General features: G+C 34.9%; 2 protein-coding genes across 2 annotated transcripts in view; one reads left to right on the top strand and one right to left on the bottom strand.

Moving 5' to 3' along the window:
* Nucleotides 1–11,163, bottom strand: part of NaPi-III (Na[+]-dependent inorganic phosphate cotransporter type III) — an 84,329-nt gene extending 73,166 nt beyond the window's left edge. The window contains exon 1 of the mRNA XM_089647552.1: nt 11,066–11,163. The gene's annotated coding sequence lies outside the window, so the exon portion shown is untranslated. The remainder of the gene's footprint in view (nt 1–11,065) is intronic.
* Nucleotides 11,164–11,392: 229 nt separating this feature from the next.
* On the top strand, nt 11,393–26,669 carry rho-7 (rhomboid family intramembrane serine protease rho-7). The gene is made up of 9 exons (XM_089647139.1): nt 11,393–11,550; nt 11,664–11,883; nt 13,580–13,696; nt 17,603–17,765; nt 19,226–19,321; nt 19,919–20,043; nt 22,364–22,465; nt 23,398–23,495; nt 26,343–26,669. The coding sequence occupies exons 1-9, from the start codon at nt 11,501–11,503 to the stop codon at nt 26,434–26,436; spliced, it is 1,065 nt and encodes a 354-aa protein (XP_089503265.1). The 5' UTR covers nt 11,393–11,500; the 3' UTR covers nt 26,437–26,669.
* The last annotated feature ends 1,205 nt before the right edge of the window (nt 26,670–27,874 follow it).

Here is a 27,874-nt window from a genome sequence, read left to right as displayed (position 1 = left end):
TATTACTCCTGTCAACACTTCTCTGTGATATTCCACGATCACAGAACTCAAATTAAGGGTCTAGTTTCCCTTAATCAATAGGTACTCAATTACCTATTACTCCTGTCAATACTTCTCTGTGATATTCCACGATCACAGAACTCAAATTAAGGGTCTAGTTTCCCTTAATCAATAGGTACTCAATTACCTATTACTCCTGTCAATACTTCTCTGTGATATTCCACGATCACAGAACTCAAAGTAAGGGTCTAGTTTCCCTTAATCAATAGGTACTCAATTACCTATTACTCCTGTCAATACTTCTCTGTGATATTCCACGATCACAGAACTCAAATTAAGGGTCTAATTTCTCTTAATCTGTAGGTACTCAACTACCTCTCACTTCTATTAGACTACTCGAGATACTGGGGGTATCAGATCTTTTAAACTAAAAAATACAAAGAAGACAATACATTAAGACCTATTGGGACCATTTCCCGCACATTGCTAGGCTTGTTGATTATATTTTTCTTAAAACTAACATTTCAAGTTTAAAGGACGTGACATGAATAATAGAAATATATTTTCAATCGATTTTGACGAACGCGTGGATCGTAGAAATACATTTGAAGAAATCATCCTTGCAATTATTATACTCCGGTTGGGCCAAAAAGTCGGACACTTTCTTGCTGAATGCAATAAATTTTGAGAGATTTTAAAAATAAAGAAATAATAACCAAGGGCTTCTGTAAGTAGATAGATAGTGTGATGTATTGTAATAAAGTTGAGTATTTAAGCGATAGATGGCGCTAGTCATAAAGCTTACTCCAGAGTCCGACATATGTCGCTAGAGTGTAACGATTATTTGTGAGATGAGATTGACAGGGAACAAGCTTCTCGAACCAGAGAATTACTAACCCTCGGGTAATGAACAGTGTAGCTAAATCCAGACCTATTATTTTTACCGTAAATAAACACAATTATAAGTAGAACCTTTTACTTTTTAACAAACAGTTCTCAACACTTAAATCTGCAAAGTAAGGCAGATATAACAGATATTTGAGCTTAAAATGCTCAATGAAAACGAACCTAAAGCATAAAGTTACAATGAGCACTTATTTTTAAAATTCCAGACATCGTAATATATTCGCACATTGCATTAATACATCACAACATATATTTTTAAAAGCTTAAAAACTTTAAGTATTCAAGCGAAGTGTGTTAGTTTTAATATGTTATGGTCTCCATTTTTCAATATTCATTCAGATAACATTGAAAAGATTCAACGGAAGTTTCTAAGGTTTATCAATTATAAATTGCATATTCCTATACAAAACATAAATTACAATTACCCCTTGGATAAAATGTCTCTATTGAAACTTTTAGAAAGAAGGATAAGCACAGATTTAATACTGTTACAAAGAATACTACATTTTAAAATTGACTGTCCCGAATTACTTCAATGTATCAATATCCATGTTCCCAAAAAATCATGCCGACATTTCTTACCTTTTTACTTCAATAACACCAGGACACTAGCTTACCAAAATTCTCCGATTCCGAGACTTCACAATCTCGGAAACAAATATTCTGATCTGGGTGATATATTTCATTTGAAAACTAATCAGTATAAATGTTGTATATTCTATCACTTTTATTCTTCTAGACACAAATAGACCTATGTACCCATATAACTTCTCCGCTTCTACTATATTTTTTTTGTTGAATCTTTTAAATTCAATTATATGCGTGAGGATTCATTGTTGCCATTATGTTTACATTATTTTTTATTGTATTAATTTTTAAGTGTTTACTCTGATACAAAATGCTTGTATTTTTTTTAAAGAAAAGCCCACTAGGGTGTGTAATAAATAAATAAATATTTCTATTTTAGTATGTTAGTTTAAATATGTCGGTAGAAATTCGGGTTTAGTTTTTGTAGTAGCAAACAATTTAAATAGCGCTAATTGTTAATTTGATGACAATGTCAAATTAGACTAAATTTTGATTTGAACGTTTGCTTAAATATAACACTTCCCTCGCAACGTTCTTCTAATATCTTTGCTCGCAACTGTGTAACGATATTAACTTTATAATCAACGATCTTTGGTTTGCCTGCGCTAAATTTAAGGAGAATCGATACAAAAATTGGGTTTTGACCTGGTTTTACCGCGGGTTGAATATTTTTGATACAGCCAAAGAATAAAGAGTGACACACGAAATGCCACATGGGCATGTTTCGTGATTCAAAAGTTGGGCTAATCCGACGTAAATTTCAAATTCAGGAATTCAGTATCGCAGACAGGTTTAAAATCAAATGGAATGGCGGTATACAGTGGAAGGTAGTGTAAGACAGAGTATGCAATGTTGTGGTAAATTGACTGTTTAGTGCTATGAATTCGGCCAACAACAATTATTGAGGTGAAATAAAAACACGTTACTAATACAACTCTGTTTTCAACAACGTCGTTGATTTGTTCGGTCCCTACATATTATGCTCTATCTGTTGGGAACCTTCAAAATATAATATATGATAAAACTATTTATATGTACATCACAAAAATAAGCTTTTTACTACATTTAGGTGAAACTACGTAAATGTGTAATATAATTTTTTAAGGTTTGATCTATTATTAGCTCGCGGGCCGGATTTAAATAGGCAGCGGACCGCACTTAGCTCGCGGACCGTGGTTTGCCGAGCCCCGGTTTAGAGCAGGCATAAAGATTACGATCGATTTGGTAGACATTCAAATGATATGTGCGTAGGCAGGTACTAACTACATTTCTAGATAAAACTCTGAACAAATAAGCTACCGTGATAAACTAATATGCCGCGAATGTTCTGGGTAGTCGGTAGAGTAACGCTGCAAGGTAGAACTGTTCCATATAACCAATACGACATTCGATACAAGGTAGAGTATTTTTATTGATACAAATTAAACAAGATACAGGAGTAACTTAAGAAGTATGACGCCCAAACAGAAGTCCCAAGGCTGGATAGACATTTTACTCCGGCAAATGGTGCCAGAAGGCTAGGAGTGATCCCAAAAGGTAAATATGGAGGCTCAGAAACAGTACCTATAGATGGGATTTTATTAAAAATTATTACTTCTTATTCATAAGTATCATTGAATCGCTGACAGCCCTGAATTGTTAATGACAAGTTGCAATGCCTACTCAGCTATTCCAAGTACAATTAATTTTGTGGGTAACAATAAACTCACTACTGACTATTATCATAGTACAGGTTTTCCAATAAGAGGTGTTATTTTGAATAGCCCGCTATTTCGGTAGAGGTTACTTTTGAAGCTGTCATTTTTTGACATTTGACAAGTAGAAACTACGCTATTAATAAAAATGGAACGATACACGCTTCAGCAACGCATTGAAATTATTAAAATTCACTTGAGTGAATCAAATGCAAATCATCTTGAGTGATGAGGCCCATTTCCACCTCGGTGGCTTCGTCAACAAGCAAAATTGGCGCATCTGGGGCTCGGAAAACCCAAGAGTCATTGTTGAAAAGCCTCTCTATCATCAACGTGTGACTGTTTGGGGTGGTTTATGGTCGGGCGGAGTCATTGGACCTTACTTTTTCGAAAATGAGGCTGGAGCAACAGTTACGGTGAATGAATTGCGCTATCGAGAGATGACTAATGATTTTTTATGGCCGGTTGGATTGTTGGATTTTGATATTCAATCGTGAAAGATCAATGGTTCCGTTGCTTGCTTGGCACGTAGCGCCGACTTGTTGAAAGTAAACATTGTCCAGATCAATACCATCCAATTCCGGTTATAGTTATAACTAATTCGCAAGTCCGAAAATGTGTTATTTTCCAAAGAAACATTGCACCTCGGGATGTACCACCATGTACAATCGAAACATTGATTGAAATGGCTTTAAACCGTGTTTAGTGTTTCGCTCTGTCTGATTAGGTAGTTCCCATCCCTCCTTTTCCCCATCTCCTTCCCTTCACTACTATCTTCTTCCTCATAACTCACAACATTCCCCAAATTGGAGATGTCACTATGGCAACCCATAACTGCTGCTTTCTACGAACGTGTAAAAAATAAATATCGAGATTCATGTAAAATTATAAAGATGTATGGTCTTCTTTCAGCCGATAGAAATACGTCAGAACATTTGGCAATACCGTACAAAATATTACACCGTTTTAATTTCACGTGGCAAAAAAAACATAATATTTAACATGATAGTAACGTTTTAATTTGGCCATATGGCATTTCTTCTGTCTATTTTTTTGCTACGTTTCGGTTCCGGATCAAAATGGTGGCCTTGTTAGATACTACCTTTTTATCACGCCAGAGTTCGCATTATCGTGGTTCCTACTGCGGACTGTGAAATCGGAATAATCCATATTATGGTACCTACCGGCTTGAAGAAAGTTTGAAAAAAGAATAGTCATCGAGATTGCGATATTTCTTTGGACAAATAAATTGTATAATTCCTCATTTGAAATTTTAAAAAAAACGTCACGTAAAATATTTTTTTAATTAGGGAGGTAGGTATTTAGTAACTACTTAGATTATGATTTTGGTTTTGACTTATTAAATTAATAAGATAAAATTAGAAACATATTTTTTCTGGACGCTAGGTCTATACTGTTCACAGAACTATACTTATGATTTTATTTTATTTTACTTGATTTTACACCCAGCCGGGCATTTATATGTATTTTAAGAACAGAATATACCTAGCGAGTTATTGAAAATTATACAAAAATTAAATATGATATAACAGTTAACTGATAAACTGAATATAAAACAATATTAGTAAAACATATAACTTAACATAGAAACTAGAACAATACTACATATAAGACAAATCACTAAAACTACATTACCAACGCTACTATAATTTGTAGGATTCAACAAAACGGTATAGAGTATGTTAAGTTCTATAAATGGAGTCAACAAATATATCAATAGTACCCCCAAACTTGTTGCCCACATCATGCATCCTATTGGTTAGTGAGTGTGTTCGATAGTTGGTTGTATATATATATATATATATATATATATTGCACAAGAAGGTTACATTTTGTTTTTTGTTCCTAGTCGGCAAATGAAATCTAATAGTGGAAACGATGGCAGGACTGTCAATTAAGTTGTTAATGACTGTGTAACACAACCAGATCTGATCATAATCTCCTGTCAGACAGTGTTATTAGATGCAATTGATTCATCAAACTGACATAAATAATGTATTCAATTAAAATTTTGAACTTAAAATTTACCTTCCTAAGAAATTTGTGCTGCGCTCGCTATATTGATAAAGTGAACTATATACAAAGGGGATCAAATAGGTGAATTATATTCCACTTGACTTCTGACTAATGAAATATAGAGAGTTCTCATACAATCTAAGTTAAAGTTCTGCAAAGGAATCCAAGCATCTTTGCCTTATTAGTTATAATAGTTGACGTGTGCAATGAATGTCAAGATTTCATCGAATATTACACCAAAGTCACGAATTTGTGACACTGATGAAGTGTTTGAATTCTCGGACTACGCAGATTGCGTATCAATGGAATGATAGAACTGTTTTGGTGATCCGATGACTGGGTGATCAGTCTCATCACCAATCACTTAAAGAGTTATCACTTTGTTGGCAAACTGCCCCCAGACTTCGGACTTCTTTCAATGCTATCGATTATCCCTGGTTCCCCGCTGACATCATTAAGACATTAGTCATTAAAAAACTGGTCAAGCATCGAGCCAAATTCTATCAAACTTTTATTATTTTAATGGTGACTTTTAATAGCGACAAAAATCTTTTCAGTGTTACAAATCTTAAGATTCTATAGAAAATCTGCGCTACAAATCGTAAAAACGAATAAGCAGCTCAGGTACCTACCCTAACATACATTTCTAATCTATTGAGAAAATAAAATAATATCAATATTGACCGATTATAACTATTATTAATGTTGATCTCCACGCGAATGCCGAACTAGGTACTCGATTGCTCGATCACACGACTTCTCGTGTCTCGACTGCACGACTTCTCGACTTCCTGAGTTCTCGACTAGTCGTCTTCAACTTCTCAACTGTGCAACTAGCCGGCTGCTCGCTTTCTCGACTACTGAATATACTCGACTTCTAGAATGTAGAATTATTCAACTTCTGGTGCAGTAGGTCAGCTTCTGTACACCCGTAGTTATCGAGGCTTAGAATTGAACACGGCATGGGCCGCACTGGGAGTAACTGCATTTAACTATTTACTATAAATAACCGAACTGTTTCAGAGGAAGCTACAAGCCAAAAATGTGTATATTCTTCCTTATATCGTAGGTAATAGGCATTAAAATCGCTTGACAAACGGAGTCTAGAAACGTTCGATTTCAAGCAAAAAACTGTTATTTATTTATTTTATAATGATTTTATAAGAATGCAAAAAAGTTAATCAAGTGAAACTGTCACAAATAATCTTAGCTATAATACTGTATTTTTTTTAAGTTGTTTCCTTTACGCGTTCATACATTTCTGCTGAAATACTATTTTTTTTAGTAGTTTGCATTTATATTTTTTATTGAGTAATTTATTTTAAATTTGTATTCTACTTAAGCGAAGCGATAGGAAACCTTCAATTTATCTAAAGTATATTTATTGATATTGATAATGTACACCAATTCTTTATAAAGATTAATCAAAATAGTGATTTGGCAAAGCTTCGCCTTCATTCAAATTCAAATCAGATATTTAATACCTTTTAAAATTTAAAACTGTACTAATAAACTTGTATTCAGCCTGATGTGATTTGAGATTTTCACTACTAAAGGTACTATCGTGATTTATTGTTGGGGTATTATGCCGTTTTGCGCTATCTCATTATTTGGCCAACGTATCGGAACACTTTCGAGCTTGTAAACTCGGCCATCTGACAAATTGGCAATTTCCGAGCATTTAATTGAAACCAGCCATTACTTTGGATTAGTTTCTGAAATCGTCGGAAGACCCAAAACGCATCGAGCACGCCTGATTACGGAGGATATTGAAATATACAAAAATCCCATTAATAATAATATAATAAAGACGACGGGGCTAAGTATAGTTAGTATACTATAATTGACGGCTACGCCAAAACTAAAAGCCGTAAACGTTAAAATTTTAAATTAACTAATCATAATGAGATAACAGGCCTTAGAGCAGGGGTTTCCAACCCCGTGCCGATTCGTATGTGCCCTCCACTATTCGATAGTGAAATAATTTTTTCAGAAACATTAATTAAAAAAGTGAATTATTTTTATTTATTTGTTAGAGTTTTCATTTTTTTGAGTGCCTAGATTATTAAATACGTTCGTATGTTTGCAATATTGTATGTATAAGTGGTTCCTTTGCTGACATTACCTGTCGCAACCTGTCTAGCGGCGAGCCAGACTGCACTCTTAACGCTAGCCTGGAACGGAGAGTTATATTTGCACATCACTCCTTGTACACGCAGAAACCAGAACGCCACGAACTGAGCCGATGAACGCCGAAGGCGCCAAAACACATGGCACATTACTCTGCCAGCTCTGTCTATCAGTGAAAGCAATAAGCATGGCCCCGACAGCCAAACTGACAGTAGTCACGTGCTCGTACCGTCCCGATCGGTTCGGCGATGATTGGCTCACTTCGGGTTTTCGGCGTGTACAAGGAGTGATGTGCAAATAGCATTCCTCACCTGGAACCGCATTGTTGTCATTTTGATTGTGATTGCTGCCCCGAGTTTGTCGATTAAAAATAGGTGGTGCCCGCCACTCTACCGATATTTAGAATGTGCTCTAGAGCAGTGTTTCGCAACCTTTTCTCACCTAAGACACACCAAAATTCTTCCTAGAGTTACGCGGCACACCAAAAACTAAAATATATAGGTATTAAATTGATACATTTTTTTTTGTTTTTTTATTTGAAAAGTATACATACATATAACTATAGCATATTTATTAATTATAATAAAACAATAATAATAAACTAATGTGATACCTGCGCTTGTTTCAATGAACCCAAAGTTTTTTATTCGGCTCGATTTTTGACAGCACGACTTTTAAGCATGACCGCTTATCATTTTTAACAAACGTTGAAAAACTTTGCTCACATAAATATGTGGTTGAAAATGGAAGTAGTGTTAAAATTACTTTGTCCAAAATGCAAGGATATTCGTAAAAGATAACGTAAATCCAGAAAACATCTAATGGAACTTCGGAGAAGGCAGTGCTTCCGTAAAATTGATTGCATTGGTTGCACAAGGATTTCGAATCCAATCGTATTGTTCCGTATTAACGTAATAAAAATACAGATCAAATTTCTGCTGAAGCATACTTAAATGTTGTTGGGCCAGATCCACAATTAATTGTTTGTATTCAATTGTACTTTTACATTTCCAAACATCCTTTTTGCGACTCTTTCTGCCAAACTCGATATTTTTTTTCAACCCTTGTAATTTTTATTTTGCATTTTTTTATTAAATTCATTCAAATGCTCGAATATATGAGCCATGTATACATTAGTTTAATCAATCAGTAATCATCATCGAGGCGCTGATATAGTTTGTGCATATTTTGATTTAAACTAAACTCAAACAGCTCGTGTCGAAGTTCAAACAATCTAGCCAAAACTTTGCCTCGGGATAGCCAACAAATTTCAGTATAAAACAATAGGGATTCATATTCGGCTCCCATTTTAGCACAGAATATTACAAAAATTCTATACTACATTTTGAAAAATATTTATAAAAAGTATTTAATACATAATGAAATATTGTAAAATGTCAAATACATCGAATTTGACCGCGACACACTTGTATCCGGCTTACGGCACACCAGTGTGCCACGGCACACCGGTTGCGGAGCACTGCTCTAGAGTACAAAAAGGCTGGGAACCCCTGACTGATTGAATCCTGAGGATTGGAACGTGCAATACGGTATCTCATTTACACACATCTTCTTCGATTACACATCTGCCCTATGATGGACACATAACGTAGTCCGAAACGTTGGCTAAAGAAGGAGGTAGCGCAACACGGCATAATACCCCAAAAATAAATCGCGATAGTAATATTTAGCCTCTTTGAATAGACTGCTTGGAATGTTGATATTTGCCCTATTTAGTTTTAAGTGTTAGAACGGAGTTGAAATTATGAAGTTTTGGCTAAATATACATTTGGCTAAACCACAACTGAATGAAAAACCAAGGCCGAGGTATTTATTATCTTATTTATGACCTTCGTTTCAAACGATTTGCCTACCAACAATATAAAAGGACTAAAGTTTATTTTGGTCCCTAGCATGCTTACAAATGACGACCGCAAGCGTCAGAACACGAATAATAATAATAGAATTTGGTCATAAATAGACATCGGATTATATTATTCATTTGCATATTATTCATAATGAATTTTTGAGATCTCTCGAGTGTGAAAGTGCGTATTTGCATGCATATTTCATCATTTTCATAGTACATATTACAATAAAAATTATTATGCGCTCTAAAATACATAAAGTGTTTTAAAATGTTTTCAAAATGTTATTTCTGTTTAAAATGATAATTTACGAGAAAAAATAAATTTTATATGCTTTAAAATACATAGGTTATTTGTTTAAAATAATAGTTTACATTAAGGCGATGCAATACGTAGTAATGCAAAATCACGTGTTTTTGGTTTGTAAATTTGGTCGCCTAGAAATGTTTCAGACGCTTTAATTAAATACTGCGAGTAGAATACATCTTGGCCTCTGAAATAATCGAGTATTTTTTAGATAAGTCTTTTTATAAGCCCAGAAAAAAATAATGTAAAGGCCTATAAAAACTGCTTTAAAGTTCAAAATCTCCTACTTACGAAACCCATTTCGGTCATGATGTTATTGTATAATGTGGCAAATTAAGTTATTTATAAAATGATCGGAAAACATATATTTGTGCCTGAACATCCACAAAATAAAATAAAAGGCACTTTTAGGCCATGTTTTTTTCTTGCATAAATCAAAACAGGTAGATGGTGTTAAGCGGGAATTTAAGCCTTATCGCCATCTACGTAAGGGTTGTTATTGATAGCGGCTCAATTAAAGATACTACACGACGTAGTGCATAGCCTTAAAATGATAATTTACGTGAAAAAATAACTTTTATGTGCTTTACAATACATAGGTTATTTGTTTAAAATAATAATTTACATTAAACGAAATAAATATTTCGTGCGATACCTAACCTACCATATTCATTTGTAATAATATTATATAAACGCGTTATGGTATTTTCTAACGCAATATTCATACGATTATCTATACGTCATCTGTATAATACGTCGCGGGCTAAAGTTTCATTCGAAGACTGATGAAATTTTGCAACACATGACCTTCGAAACAAGGTCACTTTATACACGATATTACACGAAAATTACTACCAATCTTATTTTCCCACCCTCACAGCAGAATAAATTCCGAACAACGCAGGGTGCTTCAAATGCATTTTGGGTAAGATCACACGAAAACACAAAAACTTATTTTACGTAATACAAATAAAAAAATAAAAAAATAAAGTCAATTTACTATGTAGGTAGGACCTACATTCTTTATACCTAATACGAAGTAATAATATTGTTGTTTATCTAGAAATGCGCAATATTATGTATGACCACAAAAGGCAAGAAAGTATTAAAATTAAGCTATTTTCGTTAAATTCGCGCACAGAATACGGAGAAATAATAGAAAATTGGTTCAAGGTCTAATTCCACCCTGGACGCGACTATTGATCGAATTTTCCGCCATTTTCGTAGAACCTTTGGCGCCAAAATAACATCAGACAGATCGATTATTTTGGCACCAGAATATTGCGCTCCTGAATATTTTAACAGGACCTTTATCGACCGAATTGGACACAATATACAAGCAATAATAGGAAGTTTAACTTAAAATCCGAATTCAAAGATTGCTTACAAAATGACAACACACGTGGGGTCATCGGAAGTAGGTACATACATACATTTATAAGGGTGAAATGAGTAATCGCGGCATGGGTAATGTAAAGCTTTAGAGACAATACCGATTGGTTTAACATAAAGATTAAACATTGGAGTTTCACTAACCTTACGTATCTGAAGAGATATTGGTTAATTTTTCGAGTAATCTCGAAAAATTGAGTGTCGGCAACCAGTCGCTCCAGCTGGCACGTGAAGTTAGCCGCGGTTACTGAGGGTTGCGAGAACGATACTAAATTATGCAATATCCTGAAGCACTTAGTTTACCGTTAATTTATAAAGTAATCAAAAGATTAAAATCACTAGGTAATTTCAGATAAATTAGTATCGCTGTCAGCACATCATTACACTTTTTATTTTATTTTCTAATATAATTTTGACATTTCACTTAAAAATATATTTTCTCATTGCGCACTGGCAACACATTAATATAACTGTCATTTTAACATTTATGCGACAGTTGTATTTATGTAATTTATAAGCACTACGAATTAAACAACTATGCCTATTATTTTAATTTAATATTAAAATTATTATTTTCAAATGTATACCATCCTTCGAAATATCCCCACGTTTGTGGAATTAACAATACAGTTAGTATAAAAATGTTTTAGGTTATATTTTTAATGACGGTTTTTTTGCACAATCGCTAAATTTTTCATAATTTTGTCTCTTGTTTATTAAAATTTGATCTATTATCTTTCAGAAAATCTGGTTTTGTTTACCAGAAAGTAAGTCCACACTTGTTCAATGGTCCATTGTTTAGACACTCCATACAGGAGTCGACTCTGTTCAGACAGACGACGAAGCGGGGCTTCAAGAGGTCCTCGCGGCCTGCAGATGTCGCCATGGAGCAGGGTCTGATGGGGGCGAGGCCTCACATCCCATTAAGCACTCTCCTGAAGCCTCTTGGATTTGTAGTCGCAGTAAGTCATTTCTTATCACTGGCAGTATTAATAATTCTGGTGGAAAACGATTATGCAAATGAATAATGATATTATAGGAGTGTATCAAATTTCAATTATCTCAGACGTAGCTATAGAGCCGGAGATGGTTGACGTAGGATCCCACATTCACTTAAGCAATCGGTAAATATTCGGGATCGCTGGCCACGCTTAATTAAATTATTGTAAATGGCTGTCATACGAAAGCGAATTTTCATTTTACTTAATTGAAAATTAGAATTTTAAAATTAAAATTTCCCAGATGCAGATAGTTGCCTTGTATAGTAATTAAGGTGAATCAAAAGGTTTTATTTTAAAAAATATATCATATTAAGCGTGGCCAGCGATTTAAAAAATTACCAAGCAATCTCCTGAATCCTTTTATCTTCGTAGTCGCAGTAAATACAGTTGAACTTAGTTAAAACGATCACGGCAATAGCGAGCTCACGGCTATAAACAGTAAATACAGGATTTTCCAATAAGAGGTGTTATTTTGAATAGCCCGGTATTTCGGTAGATGTTACTTTTGAAGCTGTCATTTTTTGACATTTGACAAGTAGAAACTACGCCACTAATAAAAATGGAAAGATACACGCTTCAACAACGCATTGAAATTATTAAAATTCACTTGAGTGAATCAAATACAAATTATCTTGAGTGATGAGGCCCATTTCCACCTCGGTGGCTTCGTCAACAAGCAAAATTGTCGCATCTGAGGCTCGAAAAACCCAAGAGTTATTGTTGAAAAGCCTCTCTATCCTCAACGTGTGACTGTTTGGTGCGTTTTATGGTCCGGCGGAGTCATTGAACATTACTTTTTCGAAAGTGAGGCTAGAGCAACAGTTACGGTGAATGGATTACGCTATCGAGAGATGATTAATGATTTTTTATGGCCGGAATCGGATGGTATTGATCTGGACAACGTTTACTTTCAACAAGACGGCGCTACGTGCCACACAAGCAACGAAACCATTGATCTTTTACAGGAAAAATATCAAAATATCACCTCTTATTGGAAAACTCTGTACATAATGATATTTTAGTTCAGGCTTACCTACATATAATTGTTGGCTGTTATAACGAGGTCGATTCACTAATATACCGTGCTAATAATTTTTGTCAACACAATTTCGGAATACACAAATGGGTCTTTGGGTCTGAAAAAAACTAATAATCGGGAATTATTCTTGAAGTAAGTAATAATAAATTTTAAAAAAGGGCGGCATAGCTGCCCGGCGCACAACGGGACTAATCAATCGCTTAGACATTTTTACAGCGTCGCCGAACAATCTGGATTGTGCGAGAGTTTGTCAATTTACCGGCAGTCTCGCAAACCTTCCATCGTCGCCAGCCGAGTTATTTAAAACGACCCGGCGCGGACGAGTAAACAGTCCAGTACCAGCAACCTTGACACGTTAATTGTCTACGTTACGCGCGTGAAATATTATCTCAAAATATCCCTTGTAAAAACGTTCTGTTTTTGTTTTCTATGTTTATTTTTTGGATGTGTTATAATAAACCGTTTCAACCAAATTCAGTAGTTATTTATTAATATTTACACAAACCATAACTACAGATTCTTACCGGAATCGTAATTTACAATCTTAATTCTTTGTTAGAAAATATAGATGAATAACTTCAGCCCTTTATTCCTATCTGTACGTGATATTATTTTCAGTTTTCTACAACCAGTATCGTGGGGGCTGCAATATGGCAGTATGAGAATATGCGGGCCCACGCCATATCCATGATGAAGAAACACAATAGCTGGCTGCAAGCGCCTACTAAAAAAGCTGTGAGTTTCATTTTATTTACTCTCCATCACATTTATTTATTACTAGACCCGTAAAAAACAGTGGGGTATTATACTTAAAGATTTTTGTAGTTGAAAGTATTTTGTCTTTCAAAAGAAGAAATTTACATGTCGAATGTTAGTAAACAAAATTGCAACATCTATCCAATGACATTATAATAATAAAAGACACGTTATATTCAATCCAATGTAACACCAAAGAATATTTACATACAGGCCGCTAAAGTGTGTCCACTGGACCTACTTCAGTTAAACCGCAGGCATTGTCTCAGTAACATATCTTCACTCTATTAATTCATCTAAGCCTTTGTCAAGAATTTGAAGAAAAATTCGATTAAATAGTAATATAATAACCAATCAAACGATTTTACGCTTATTATGGCAGGTTTGCAAAACATCTTGAGCGATCGCTTGCCATAATGTGCCAAATTAATTGGACCTGAAAATATGGGATAGACGATTAAATCTAGGTGGATTCATTGGCTTTAAACCGCAGTAAGCAGTTTCATATGTTTGTATATTAATATTTTTTGTTATGAATTAAATGGAGTGGCCAAATTATAAACTGAACACCCATCGCTAGAGTTGATAATAAAATTATTTTGGTACCTACTTTATCACTTGTCCGATACAATAATTTCCAATAAGTAGTTCCATTTTTAAAAATCAAGAGTTCACGTACTACGTAGAATATTATTACATCACCGACAACCAAAACTAGTATGTTCAACCCTTCAGGCTAATTTGGGAACAACTCTGTGGTCTCACAGAAATCATTGTGTCAAAAACGGTGTTAGAAAGAGAAAACACCACACTTTATATTCAAATATAGAAGTTAACCACAGTTGAATTAAAATGTGCTCCTTTTTGAAACCAAATGTTCCGACCGCAATTTGAAAAACAACTTATGAGGCGAATTTTTTATTAATTATGTTCATATAAAACAGCGGTCGGGGAACCGGGGTAAATTACCCCAAATGGGGTAAAAATGTTTTATTTTGGGGTAATAAGGAAATTTTTCTAGTTTGCTATTTCGGAAGACTGTGAAAATATTACTTTTGATGACATCAAGGATACAGTTATAAAACATCTTACCAAACTCAGAGAGCGGTTCTCTGACTACTTTCCAGATCTTGATATACATACTTTCAAATGGGTTGTAGATCCTTTTAAATGTGAAATTGTTAACATACCAGAAGAACCTTCGGGTTTGCCAGAAACAATATTTGAACTTCGATCTAATACTGAAGCATGTATTTAATTTGAGAGCAAAGCCAATCTGTCGTCTTTTTGGATGTCAAAAGCTACGAAGGCTTTCAAAATTGCACATGAGGAGGCGGTAAAAAAGTTGCTGCCATTAGCAATATTCTATCTTTGTGAACAAGGCTTTTCCACTCTAATGAATATAAAAACGAAGAACAGAAATCGATTAAACGCCGAAGACTGTATTCAAATTGCTCTTACATCAAAAAGTCCCAATTTTGAAGTAATTGTATGAAAACATGAAGCAACATCATTTCTCCAAAAACTGAAAGGGAAACATGAAAATCTGAATTTTTGTTTGATCCAATTTGAGAATTTTATTTTTTTGTTTGTCTATTACATATTTTGTCTATGTCATTTTTTTTCCTTGTAAATTAATTCAGTAAATAATGTTTATAAATATACATTGATTGTCTTCTTTTCAAAATGGTGGGAAGGGGTAATATCGACTTACGTAAAAATATTTTGGGGTAATGGTTAAAAAAGTTCCCCGACCGACCGCTGATATAAAACGACCAAAAAGTAAGGTTATGAAAATGTTTGTAATTTGTCTAATAAAATAAGTGTGCTTTTATATATTCTTTCGTTATCAGTAATTTTGGTTACAAAAAAACGTAAAGTGAGCCATTATAATTATATATTTAAAAAAATATAAATATTTTTAATAATAAAATTTGAAAGCGTATTTCATCACCTTTCAAAACAGTTTTCGGATACGTTTAGAAATATGTATTCATTTATTTGGATTTTATTGCAAAGCGGAAATACTCCAATCTTCTGACAGAACAGGAGTCAATAATGACATAATATGTATTATTGATAAGGCTACGGTCTGCAAAGCTTCCGTAAGCACTCGGTTCATGGCCTTTTATGCTTTCTCTCATACTTTACCTTATTCCCTTGACAGTAGCCTAATTCCTTTAATAAGTCAACCAGGGTTGATGTTGGATATTTGGCTACGTCTCGTGATTCCACAAAATGTCTTCTCGGGTATCAAGGCAGGACATTGTACAGATTCTTTGCTCATCTTCATCTTATCCTTTCCTTTTTTTCGTAATATTCAGACATTATAAGAAAAAAACCTGACTAATCATGACCCGGCGTGCATAAGTAAAAAAATTTTGACGAATTCGTGTTATTTAATTTAATCATTTTAATGTAATATATAGTGTGCTTGCGGTACATTCCAGAGTGCAAGTTACTTTCAGTATCGCCCTGATGTAAGACCGCCATTCAGGATTGAAACATTGACCGGTCAGTGGCTGAGTTGGTATTGCGTTTGGGTCCCACCCAATTCATTTCCTCGGCTGGCTAAGTCCTCCATCACAACACAAGCAACATTTTTCGTTTACTACGGTGGTAGATGGAGATGTTTGTGATTTTTTAAAAATTTTTTTTAACCCGTTAAATATTAGGAAACCAAATTCATATAATGTTTGGGACCGAATTTGGTTTCCTAATAATTAAAGGGTTAATTTCTTGAAATGGCTTTAGCCGTGTTTGGTGACCAGATCTGAATAGCCAGATACTTTCCCGCCTTCCTCTTCCACATCTCCTTCCCCTTCTCACTACCTTTAGCCTCATAACATACCCCAATCTGGAATACCGTGGTATCACTGGCTCCTGATGGTTGGGAGCAGTTGGAACTCTTGTCCTGTATTCACATACAAAATAAAAAGTGCTGAACAATATGTAATTCTACCGGTTTTTGTAATGTTTTTTGTCCACTAGGCAAATATCCGATAATCGACTTAAGTAACTTGGCGACTACCGCCATACATCTGCACGGAGGTTGGAACATAGGCATCCGTCGCCGATACTTTGTCAACTCGTCGGCGACCAGTCTCCCGCGACCATCTGGGCAAGGTTGTCACTACTCACATCGTCGAGACTTCAAAGTCTCGACGATGTGAGTAAAGTCCAAAGAAGCAAAGGAGCAAAGTCCGGCACAAGTGACACCATATTCAAATATGGTGTCACTTGTGCCGGACGTTTTGTCACAATATGTTTGCTCAATGATAAACGATTTAACGTTCTTATTCAAAATACTTAACTCTAAATTCGACTGTTGTGAACTCCTGCAACTTATAAACATACATACACCCACAGTAACAACATGACAAAATACAATATTCTACAGCAGCACACATAAGCGTAACTACATTGCCCACTCTCCGATACAACGACTTCACACCATGGGAAATCATTACTTGGGTGATGTTGACATATTCAATACCAACTTGGCAAGTTTTGTGGATCATTTAAAACATTTATTTCAACAATACTACTAAACACATCATGTAAACCAACAAATAGCTGTAATTTTCTGTTTTTGTTTCTTGTGTTTGTATGACTTGTTGCATAGCTTTTATCAAATGTAATTTTATTCTTATTTTTTATGTTTCAAAGTATTTGTCAAATTAAAATTATACTACCAACCATGTAGTGTAATAAATAAATAAATAAAATAAATATGATTGGTGGCGACAGCGATGCGGGGCTCATGATTTCAGTTGCGATGTGTAAGGACTTGCGACATGAGTACCGGATACTTACGTAGCCTTGTGGTTGAAGGGAATTAGTTTAAAGACAATCCAATAATCCATCTTCTCGTTTGCTTTTCAGGGTAGCTGGAGACAGGATATAAACACATGGTGGAATTCTCTCCGCGATGGAGAAAGGGTTTTTATCCCCATATGCTTAGCCAATGTCTTGGTATTTGCGGCGTGGCGTGTTCCGAGACTTCAACCTGTAATGCTCAAGTATTTCTGCTCCAATCCCGCCGCAAGTAATTATCCCCCTTTTTTTATTTAAATACAAAAATAGTAATACATATATAACTATATATAATATAACAATATAATATAATATAACTATATAACAACTCATAAACTTACGAATACCTACAATAACAACACGACAAAATACACTATTCCACTGCAACACACATAAGCGAAATTACATTGCGAACTCCCCAATACAACGGTTTCACACTATGGGAAACCAATACTTAGGTGATGTCGATATATTTAACATTAACTTTGCGAATTTTGTGGATTATGTAAAAGACCTATTTCAATACTATTCCTAAATGGAAGTTATATTTTTGTAAACCAGTCAAATCGCTGTATTTTTTAATTTATGTTCTTGATATTTTTAATTTTGTTTCTCGCATATACTTATGTAATTTTATTTTTATTATTTCTTTCTTTTCTTTCTTATGTTTCAAAACTGTCATTAAATTTGTACCACCCACATGTAAAAGCCCTCTGGGCGTTAAATAAATAAATAAATAACCTAGGTAAGCTACACGTCACAGGAGCATTTCTGTACGTGTGGATGGATCTGTCCGGCAGACATGCATACAGAAATGCTCTACGCTCGGCATGTGATGTCATACTCGCCCTAGATAGCATACACATACCTAACCATAATAATAATTGGATAATTTGTATAGCGCCGTTTTTGTGAAAAATCACCTCAAGGGCTAAGGCTCAAAGGTTTGGTGCTAACAAAAAATAGTCGTTGTATTAACATTCATATAAAATTATCGTTGTACAGGGTTTTCCAATAAGAGGTGTTATTATGAATAGCCCGCTATTTCACATTAGTAACAAAAGTAAAATTGTTACTTTTGTTACTATTGATGTTACTTTTGAAGCTGTCATTTTTTGACATTTGACAAGTAGAAACTACGCCATTAATAAAAATGGAACAATACACGCTTCAACAACGCATTGAAATTATTAAAATTCACTTGAGTGAATCAAATGCAAATCATCTTGAGTGATGAGGCCCAGTTCCACCTCGGTGGCTTCGTCAACAAGCAAAATTGTCGCATCTGGGGCTCGGAAAACCCAAGAGTTATTGTTGAAAAGCCTCTCTATCCTCAACGTGTGACTGTTTGGTGCGGTTTATGGTCCGGCGGAGTCATTGGACCTTACTTTTTCGAAAATGAGGCTGGAGGAACAGTTACGGTGAATGGATCGCTATCGAGAGATGATTAATGATATTTTATGGCCGGTATTGGATGGTATTGATCTGGACAGCGTTTACATTCAACAAGACGGCGCTACGTGCCACACAAGCAACGAAACCATTGATCTTTTACGATTGAATATCAAAATAACACCTCTTATTGGAAAACCCTGTATTAACATTCATATAAAATTTTCGCTGTATTAACATTCATATAAAATTGTCGTTGTATTAACATTCATATAAAATTATCGTTTTTTTTCTTTTCAGAGGTAATTTGCTGGCCTATGATTCTCTCAACCTTCAGCCAGCATTCTGCGTTCCATCTATTTGCCAATATGTACGTCCTACACAGCTTCAGTTCAGGCGAGTTATGAATGTGATTAAAGCAAGCTTTTCAACTCATTTCCTCTGCTGTTATTAATTAAAAAAAATTACAAAATCCTTTAAAACAATTTTCTTAATTACAGAAGCTAAATATTAGTCTGTTTCATATTTAAAGCAGCCCAAACTCTCCAGTGGCATCATGAGATTTGCACAAATTTTCTGTCTATAATTTGTAGATCAGTAATGATTTTCAAATATATCCATTCAACAACATTCAACAAAAAATGTACCATATTTTAGTAAGCAAGCAGAGTGTTGCCAATGTTGGATATTTCTAAAGAAAAATAAAGTTTGTTTTTCTTTTTGAGTCGATTTTGTGTTAAAACTTTTTTTGCTTCGAGCTTTCTTTTTCGTGTAAATCGTTCCGGAAGATTGATTTTGAAATTTGAAAAGGAAATTAATATCAGTTTAGTGTCTTTTAGAATATGTCAAAACTTAGACCCGACTCCAAACGTTTCTTAACCCGTTAGTTCCTGAAAGAAATTTCCCGCTTGAACTATGATTTTCCGGACACATTTGATATTCTACTGTGCCAGCATGTTTTGATTATTAAATGTTTTGTTTTTGGTTTTGTAGGAGTAATAGCGAACCTGGGCAAGGAGCAGTTCATGGGAATGTACTTGGCCGGAGGGGCAGTCAGCAGTCTGGCCAGTTATATCTTCAAAGTAGTCACCCTGCAGCCCGGTCTCAGTTTAGGAGCTGTAAATATGCCTTTATTTAATTACTATAAATACTTTTATTCATTTAACCCCTACTTCGAGGCTTTTTGTACTCACCCACTAATTGATCTACTAAAATGTGAAGTTTTCCATTGAGCCTGGTCTCTGATGGAGTAGAAGTAGATGGTATTTTTGTACTCACCCACTAATTGATCTACTAAAATATGAAGTTTTTCATTGAGCCTGGTCTCTGATGGAGTAGAAGTAGATGGTATTTTTGTACTCACCCACTAATTGATCTACTAAAATATGAAGTTTTCAATTGAGCCTGGTCTCTGATAGAGTAGAAGTTGTTTGAATATTTTCTATGTCGCCATGCCGGCGATAACGGAGTACGAAAGGTTAAGTTATTTTGAACCGTAAAAAATGCACCTAGCATACTGAAATATAGGGAGTAGCAAAACAGACAGTGCAGTTTTGAACGGTAGGTACATCCCATGTTGTGGGGGTAGGAACCTGAGAATTGTATCGGGAGGGTTGTGCCATTCTCAGTCGTTACCATGGTTTGGTCCGACAACACTGAGGCTTCGCCGTCCGCACGTTTCTTGAAAATGGTCGTTCTTTCGTCGCCACCCAGCGGGCTTTCCGGCTGCACTTCAATTTTGCGTATTGCAATACCGTCCCTCACCATAATTTAATCGCTAATTGGGTGCATATATTCAAAGAAATTGGTTCCACACTAAGACCTAGGGGTTTAGGAAGACCCAAAATGGTAAGAACACCCAAAAATTTAATGAGCGTGAGAGAAGTTATGGAACCGTCGCCTAGGCGCTTTGCCTGGAAGTGATCATTGCTGGCCACTCACTAAAGAGGATTTTGCGTCAAGACTTATCATTTGCCATTTTTTTTAATAGCCCTTCCAAACTGCACTGTCTGGTTTGCTGCACCCTGTATATTTTATTCACTTGGTATAGGAAATGCTTTATCTTAATATTATTCTAGCTTATCGTTTAGTATCTTGCAAATATGTTTATTTTATCTGTGAAAAAGCGCATTGCTAAATTCCACGTCAAATTTTGATTTTCAAAAGTCGTAGCACTGTATTCATTTATAGCTGTAACTCCCAACAGGGGCGGTACCCGCCATCTGTGAGATCCAGGGGAGAAGTGGTGGCCCCGAGGGCAAATGGTGGGCTGTAAAAGACTTCAAGGGGGCAGTGAAGGGCTGAAATTGGCATCAAAGAAATAAAAAACATTTCCCTAATAAAATCATCTAAGATGTAGGTACATCATTGCAAGAATCTTGCATGAGATCTGTTCAATTAGTGTTTAGGTATTATTCATGCATCAACAGTATTTTTTTTTTGTTATGATTATTTTTAGGTTTTCAAAAATCATTAAAATGGTGCATAAAAATACCGTTTAGTTTTATTTTAAACTAGCTGTACCCCGCCACGCGTTGCTGTGACTCAGTCTGTCTGAGCAGATAGAGAAACAATAGCGCGTGTTGCTTTTAAGTCTCACGGATAGCGCTGTTTTTCAAAAAAGCATGATTGTCCAACAGATGTCTCTGTTTTTCAAAAAAAGCATGTTTTTACCTGTCACAGGTGACATCTATATAATATAGGTATATAAAAACACACGCGTATTCGAATGCAACGTTATGTCAACATTTCAAAGCAATCAGTGATGAACTTTCAGAGATTTATGATTTTGAACAATCGAGCATTAACATTTTTATTTATATAGATTTACAAGTCGGAAACTGGGGAATATACGTCACAATTAGAACCAAAAAATTATAGTATTTTGATGTTTTTTAAACATTTTTTGCAGTTTCAGATTTTTTGACCCCTATGGGCCCCATCCCTGCATTTGCAGTGTTGAAGAATCGTGCCAACTCATGGTGCGAAGCACTGCAATTTTTATAAGTAAGCTAAATGTCACCTGAAAAAGAGCTAGAATCTCGTACAGCAGAAAATGCTTCATTCCGGGAGGAGGGAAAATTTCTGCGATAAAAACAAAGATTTCAATTAAAAAATCATCGATTCCTCAGAGAAATAACTTTTTCATCAATGTATGAAAAATGATAAAATATCTGAAAAGGAGCCAAGAAACTAAACTTTTTTTAAGCTGATGACCTCAATTTAGAGCTAAATCTAGCTCTAAAAGAGCTGAGTTGGCAACACTGGTGTGAGTACCATGTTAAGAGGAGAGAGACCATGGAGAGAGCTATAATGCCGTGGTAAGTAAAAACACGGTGTCTTCCTTGAAAGTCTCAAGGGAGACATTATGTTTTTACTTACCACGGCAGTATAAGCTTCTATAAAACCTGATTGTGATATTTGTGTTACTTTTTTCAGTCCGGTGCGATAATGGCCGTCTTAGGATACGTGTGCAGTGAATTTCCTGATACGAGACTCAGTATTATATTCCTTCCCATCTACACCTTCTCAGCTGGAACTGTAAGTGCATTCAGAAAACTTAACTTTATTAATTGACCGGTAAGTTACTAGTCGGGTTGCTAGGAATCTAACTAACTAACTAACAATTGCTACATTTTTTAAGGCAGAAGTATGTAGGAGGATTGTATTCCAAACAATTCTATCTTCGCACTTCAATCAATGTCCCAGACAAGTGCTCAACTGGAGCATGGAAGCCGCTCCCAACTAGAAAAAATTATAATTAAACAATCAAAAAAGCAAAATATAGTGTAGGAAATCAATTGTTACTATAATAGAGCAGCTTGGTGCAAAAACAACTGTGTAAATATGCACAAACTGTTTTTGCTCTCTTCACCTTTTTGGTATCTTCAATCCCTCCGTATATGCTATGTAAATAAGCACAAGCTGTTTTTGCTCCCTTCGCCTTTTTGGTATCTCCAATCCCTCCTTATATGCTGTGTAAATACGCACAAGCTGTTTTCGCTCCCGTCGCCTTTTTGGCATCTCCAATCTCTCCTTATATGCTGTGTACATATTACATCTGTTGGTTTTACAGTAATTAAGAGTACATGCAAAAGTTACAAAACTGCAATTATCATCATATGTTCTTATTGCATCCAGCTCCTCAACAGTGTGTTTAGGCCTTGCTATCAATGTTCAAGTGTTTATCAACTTGCTAGTTGCGAGGGCCGAAGTGCTATATTCACCCTAAGGTTTCCCTCAAGGTCTATAATATCTTCTTCGAGGATGCTGTGTGTAGGGTATTTTTAAGGTAAGGAGACCCATGTAATAATATGAAGTAAACACAAGAGAAAGTCTAAAAAGTAATCAATTCTCTTGCAATATTCTCTGCTTTTTTATTATGGCGTACAAAATCTTTGTCCTGCTCATTTACAATTACTGTAAAATACTGGGTTGATAATTTGACTAATATCTGTTTATTTTTGTTTCAGGCAATCAAAGTAATAATGGGAATTGATTTAGCTGGAGTAGTTTTGGGATGGAAGTTCTTTGACCACGCAGCTCATCTGGGTGGCGCTCTCTTTGGAATGTAAGTATTAGTATAATTCTATTTTCCCAATGGTACTCAGATGAACACGTCCAATATTATTTCTAGTCACTTGATTGTCCCATGTCTAAATATGTCCCGCAAGCGACTCGCGTTGCGCTCGCTGTGAGCTGTCGATTTTCGCCACAAATCAATGTGCGCTCGCAGCGCACTTGTGGATGTCAATCAGGTGTCGTGACATGAAGCGAGCATGCATATTTCCGTCTTTGATTTTTTGTGTAAAACCAACGTATGTCATGTCAAGAGTCAGAATGACAGAAGCATATATTTGAGACCGTAATATGAATGTGAATGAAACAGAGTTCTGTTATCTAGCAATAATATAGTAAAAAAAATAAAACATACCTAAATATCTAAATATTTTCGAGTTTGGCCAAAATACTACTTACCTAGTATTTGCATGGAGTAAATGGTTAAAATTCTAGTCACTCATATCAGGAATACCAACAAAATAAAATGTCATCGACAGAAATCATTGCAGCTGTCATCCCATACAACGAAAGCGAATTTTCATTTTACGTAATTAAAAATTAAAATGCTAAAATAAAAATTTCCCAAATGCAGTCAGATTCCTTTTATAGTAATTAAGGTAAATCAGAAGGTTTTATTTAAAAATATTTCGTATTATCCGTGTCCAGCGATTCCGAATATTTACCAATAGTTTTCCATATTAGAATATTTTTTTCTCCATACAAACAATTCAATTTTTGTACCTGAAAATTACCATAAAACGTAGAAATTAAAAAAAAAGTTTTTTTATCTCTTTTTACTTGTATTATCGTGTTGAATCACCTCCCGAAGTTTATCCACTTTATCCTCGGACAACCTGTATAATCGAACATTTTTTTATTTACGTCCGATAATAGTTTCACTTGCGAAGATCTGAAAACACTATCACATCACAAAATTTTACCCATGTTACGCATTATGTTCAAATACGATAGTGCAAAAGAATAATTTCCGTCATCTAGCGGTGAGTTGACCAAGTAGAGAAGTGACGATTTTTTTTAGTTATGTTCGCTACATACAATCAGTTAACCGTCTAATTTGCATGAGGCTTGAGGCTTGATCCAATTTGCAGTTCGTCCATAGTGGCTACCCTCGTTTCTTTATATTTGAAGTGATGTCAGTTCATGTGAGTTCACGTCTTTGAGTGGTTGCGGTACTATGTGGTGGTCGCAGTATGTTTGACTGAGTAACTTTGAGCGAACTGACGAATGCGCACACACATTCAAGTAGGCACGACGCTTGAAGATTGATTTTATGGTTTGGTTGTAAATTTTTTTTCATTACTGTATAATATGTTGTATTACTTACCTATTAACATGCCTCTATTTCTAGAGATAATTGAACTTTAAGATAACTTAACTGAGATGATGAATATTAAAGATGATTGTCATAAGTTAGTATGCGTTAAATGATTAAATGCACTCAGATTGTGCAAAACAGAAATTGTAAACATCTGTTAAATTATTGGAAAAAATGGTAACATCTCAATTTCCAACACTTTATCATAACTAGCCTCCTTTATATACAAAGCTGTACGTAATTTATTTGCTAATTAAAATGTGCGAAAATTATGTGTTTTATAAAAATATTATCAATCACAATAACAATCTTCAAGTATTATAAGTGGCAATCGAAAATCTGTACACTTGTCATACAAGTTGACATCCACACACTGTCACTTGATCATGTCTCATGCAAATTGGACGGTAAACTTTATTGTGTGTAGCGAACATAACTCAAAAACCACAATTTTTTAAATTGCGACACATTTCTTGCGGGACTGCAATATGCCTCTGGAGCTCATTTATACTTTTTTTTTACATTAACCGGGTGTGGGGAAAATAATTTCCTTCAGGACCTATGTCATCTTTTGGAATGCTGTGGAGGTTTTTTTTAAGGAAAGGAAGGAGAGGAACTTCTTGGGAGGTAATAAATAGGTATAAGGGTTAGGTAGGAATCTAGGGATCTGTATGTCTAGGAGTGACGGGTATATGAATATATCACTCTCACTGCGGCGCAAGGCGATGCGTCGAGAGACCAGTTGGAGATTTATTTATTTATTAATGGACATCGTCCAAATTACAAAATAATAACACGAATACAGTAAAATGAAAAATACAGGAGTAGACAAAGGTACATGAAAGCAAAGACATAAGGCAGATATAATATAAGAAAATAAAGTGACAAGTCGAATCAAGTCAAGAATACGCCGTGGGTCAGGACCACAGGACACTTATAATATTCCGTCACTTGTTTAGCGACTGGCAAAAATCATTTAGACTTATCCCAAAAAAGTTAAGGTTTTGACTTGAGTTGACCAGTCTACACATTCTGGAAAATGGTGAATAATATACATAATTTGTCGAATGATGGTTGAGGAAGAGCAGCTCATTATTTCTGAGTCTGTGCGAGGGGATATTGAAGGGAATGAGTTGCAGTAGAGTAGGTGAATCAATAATACCATTTATAATTTTGAAGAAGCAAATGAGGTCATTTCTTTACCGACGGACTTCCAAAGGAGAGAGGTTTAGAGTTAGTTTAATTTCATCATATGAGTATTTGCCTTTTTAGATGTCAAAGGGTCTTCCAAAACCAGTCTCTCCTGATTTGGAATGCCATGCAGCTGATGGGCAGGTGAATCCTGAACCCACCTCACCTGATGAACCCGGGTACCCCTGCTAAATCACCAAATATATCGAACCCCTTGGGATAACCTATGGCAGAGGTCTTGGTCACATCTTTCCTGTGCCAGTTCCATGTCTCTCTGTTTTATCTTTTGGGTTTTCCACTGTCTAAAATTTGATTGCATTTTATTTCTAGGTTCTGGTGCTACTTTGGAAACTCATACATTTGGCAACAGCGAGAACCCCTTCTTCAGGTCTGGCACCAGTTTAGAGGAAATCCAACTAAATAATGTGTTGTATATTAATTATGTTATTACTTATTTATATAGGTAGCCCTCACATAATTTTATATTGGTATTTAAATAATTACAAAACAAGGTTATTCAATATTTACTAATCATTTAAAAAATTAAACAATTTTGTATCGCCAGATGACATAATATTCAAATAGTATGTAAATATTGCACATTATGTTTTTTTTTTAAATAAATTGCTTGCTGTATGTTGGATATGAGAACCGACGACCATTCCAAAAATATATATTATTAAAAAAAATATTTATTACCGTTACCTTTTTTTTTTTCTGTGCTGTTCTGTTTCACGTTTCATATAGTTTTTTAAGTATTATCTTCTTCCTCATTGATTAAATACTTTATAAGTTTTATTAAAAAGACAAATAACTTAGTCATCACTTTCATTTTTTATAAAAAAACCACATGTTTCGCGAATGTTTGCTTCGTTGGGTTAAATGCACACTAAAGTTATCAATTAAGGCGATGCACTACGTAGTCATTTAAAATCATGTGTTTTTGTTTTGAAAATTTGGTGGCCTGGAAATGTTTCAGATGCTTTAATTAAATACTGTGAGTAGAATACATCCCCTTGCCTTTGAAATAATCAAGTATTTTTTAGATAAGTCTTTTTATAAGCCCAGAAAAAAATAATGTATAGGCCTATAAAAACTGCTTTAAAGTTCAAAACCTCCTACTTACGAACCCATTTTCGTTTATGGTTTTATTTTATAATGTGGCAAATTTAGTTATTTATAAAATGTTGAAAAACATTTAAATATTTGTGCTTAAACATCCACAAAATAAAATAAAAGGCACTTTTTGGCCATGTTTTTTTCTTGCATAAATCAAAACAGGTGGATGGTGTGAAGCGGGAATTCAAGCCTTATCGCCATCTATGTAAGGTGTGTTATTGATAGCGGCTCGATTCAAAATATTACACGACGTAGTGCATCGCCTTAAATATCGATCAACTTTGGAGAGGGGTTGGAGGAGGGAAGAGGAGAGAGGGAGGAGAAAGTTTATTTGAATTAGGAATTATAATATCATTAGAAGGGATAGACAGTATTTCTATCCCCGTATTTAACTCGAAAGTGTTTGTAGATAGTGTATATTAAAATAAAGTGATGTCAACTAAGTTATTTGTCTTTTCAATAAAATAAATAGTGATATCACAAAGTGACAACTGGTTAGGTTAGGTTAGGTTAGGTTAGGTTAACACATTAAGTGTTTAGCAATTATTATTTAGTGATACAAATGTTATACATAGGGGATATTTTACCATTCTCTCGATAAGTTGTCACAACCACTATTCATAAGATTTAACCACCACTCGAAAATATTTTTCTTGAACTTAGGAATAGCGGCCTATGTAACGTATAACAAATTTGAGTGTCTTATTTTATTTCGCGTCGAAACATTTTGACAGCTGCTGGTG

The sequence above is a fragment of the Hesperophylax consimilis genome, chromosome 26 (genome assembly GCF_061612785.1).
Source record: "Hesperophylax consimilis isolate HC1 chromosome 26, BYU_Hcon_1.0, whole genome shotgun sequence".
NCBI classification, from domain to species: Eukaryota; Metazoa; Arthropoda; class Insecta; order Trichoptera; family Limnephilidae; genus Hesperophylax; species Hesperophylax consimilis.
The sequence above is the reverse complement of the archived record's forward strand: the minus strand, read 5'-3'. Positions and strand labels throughout refer to the sequence as shown.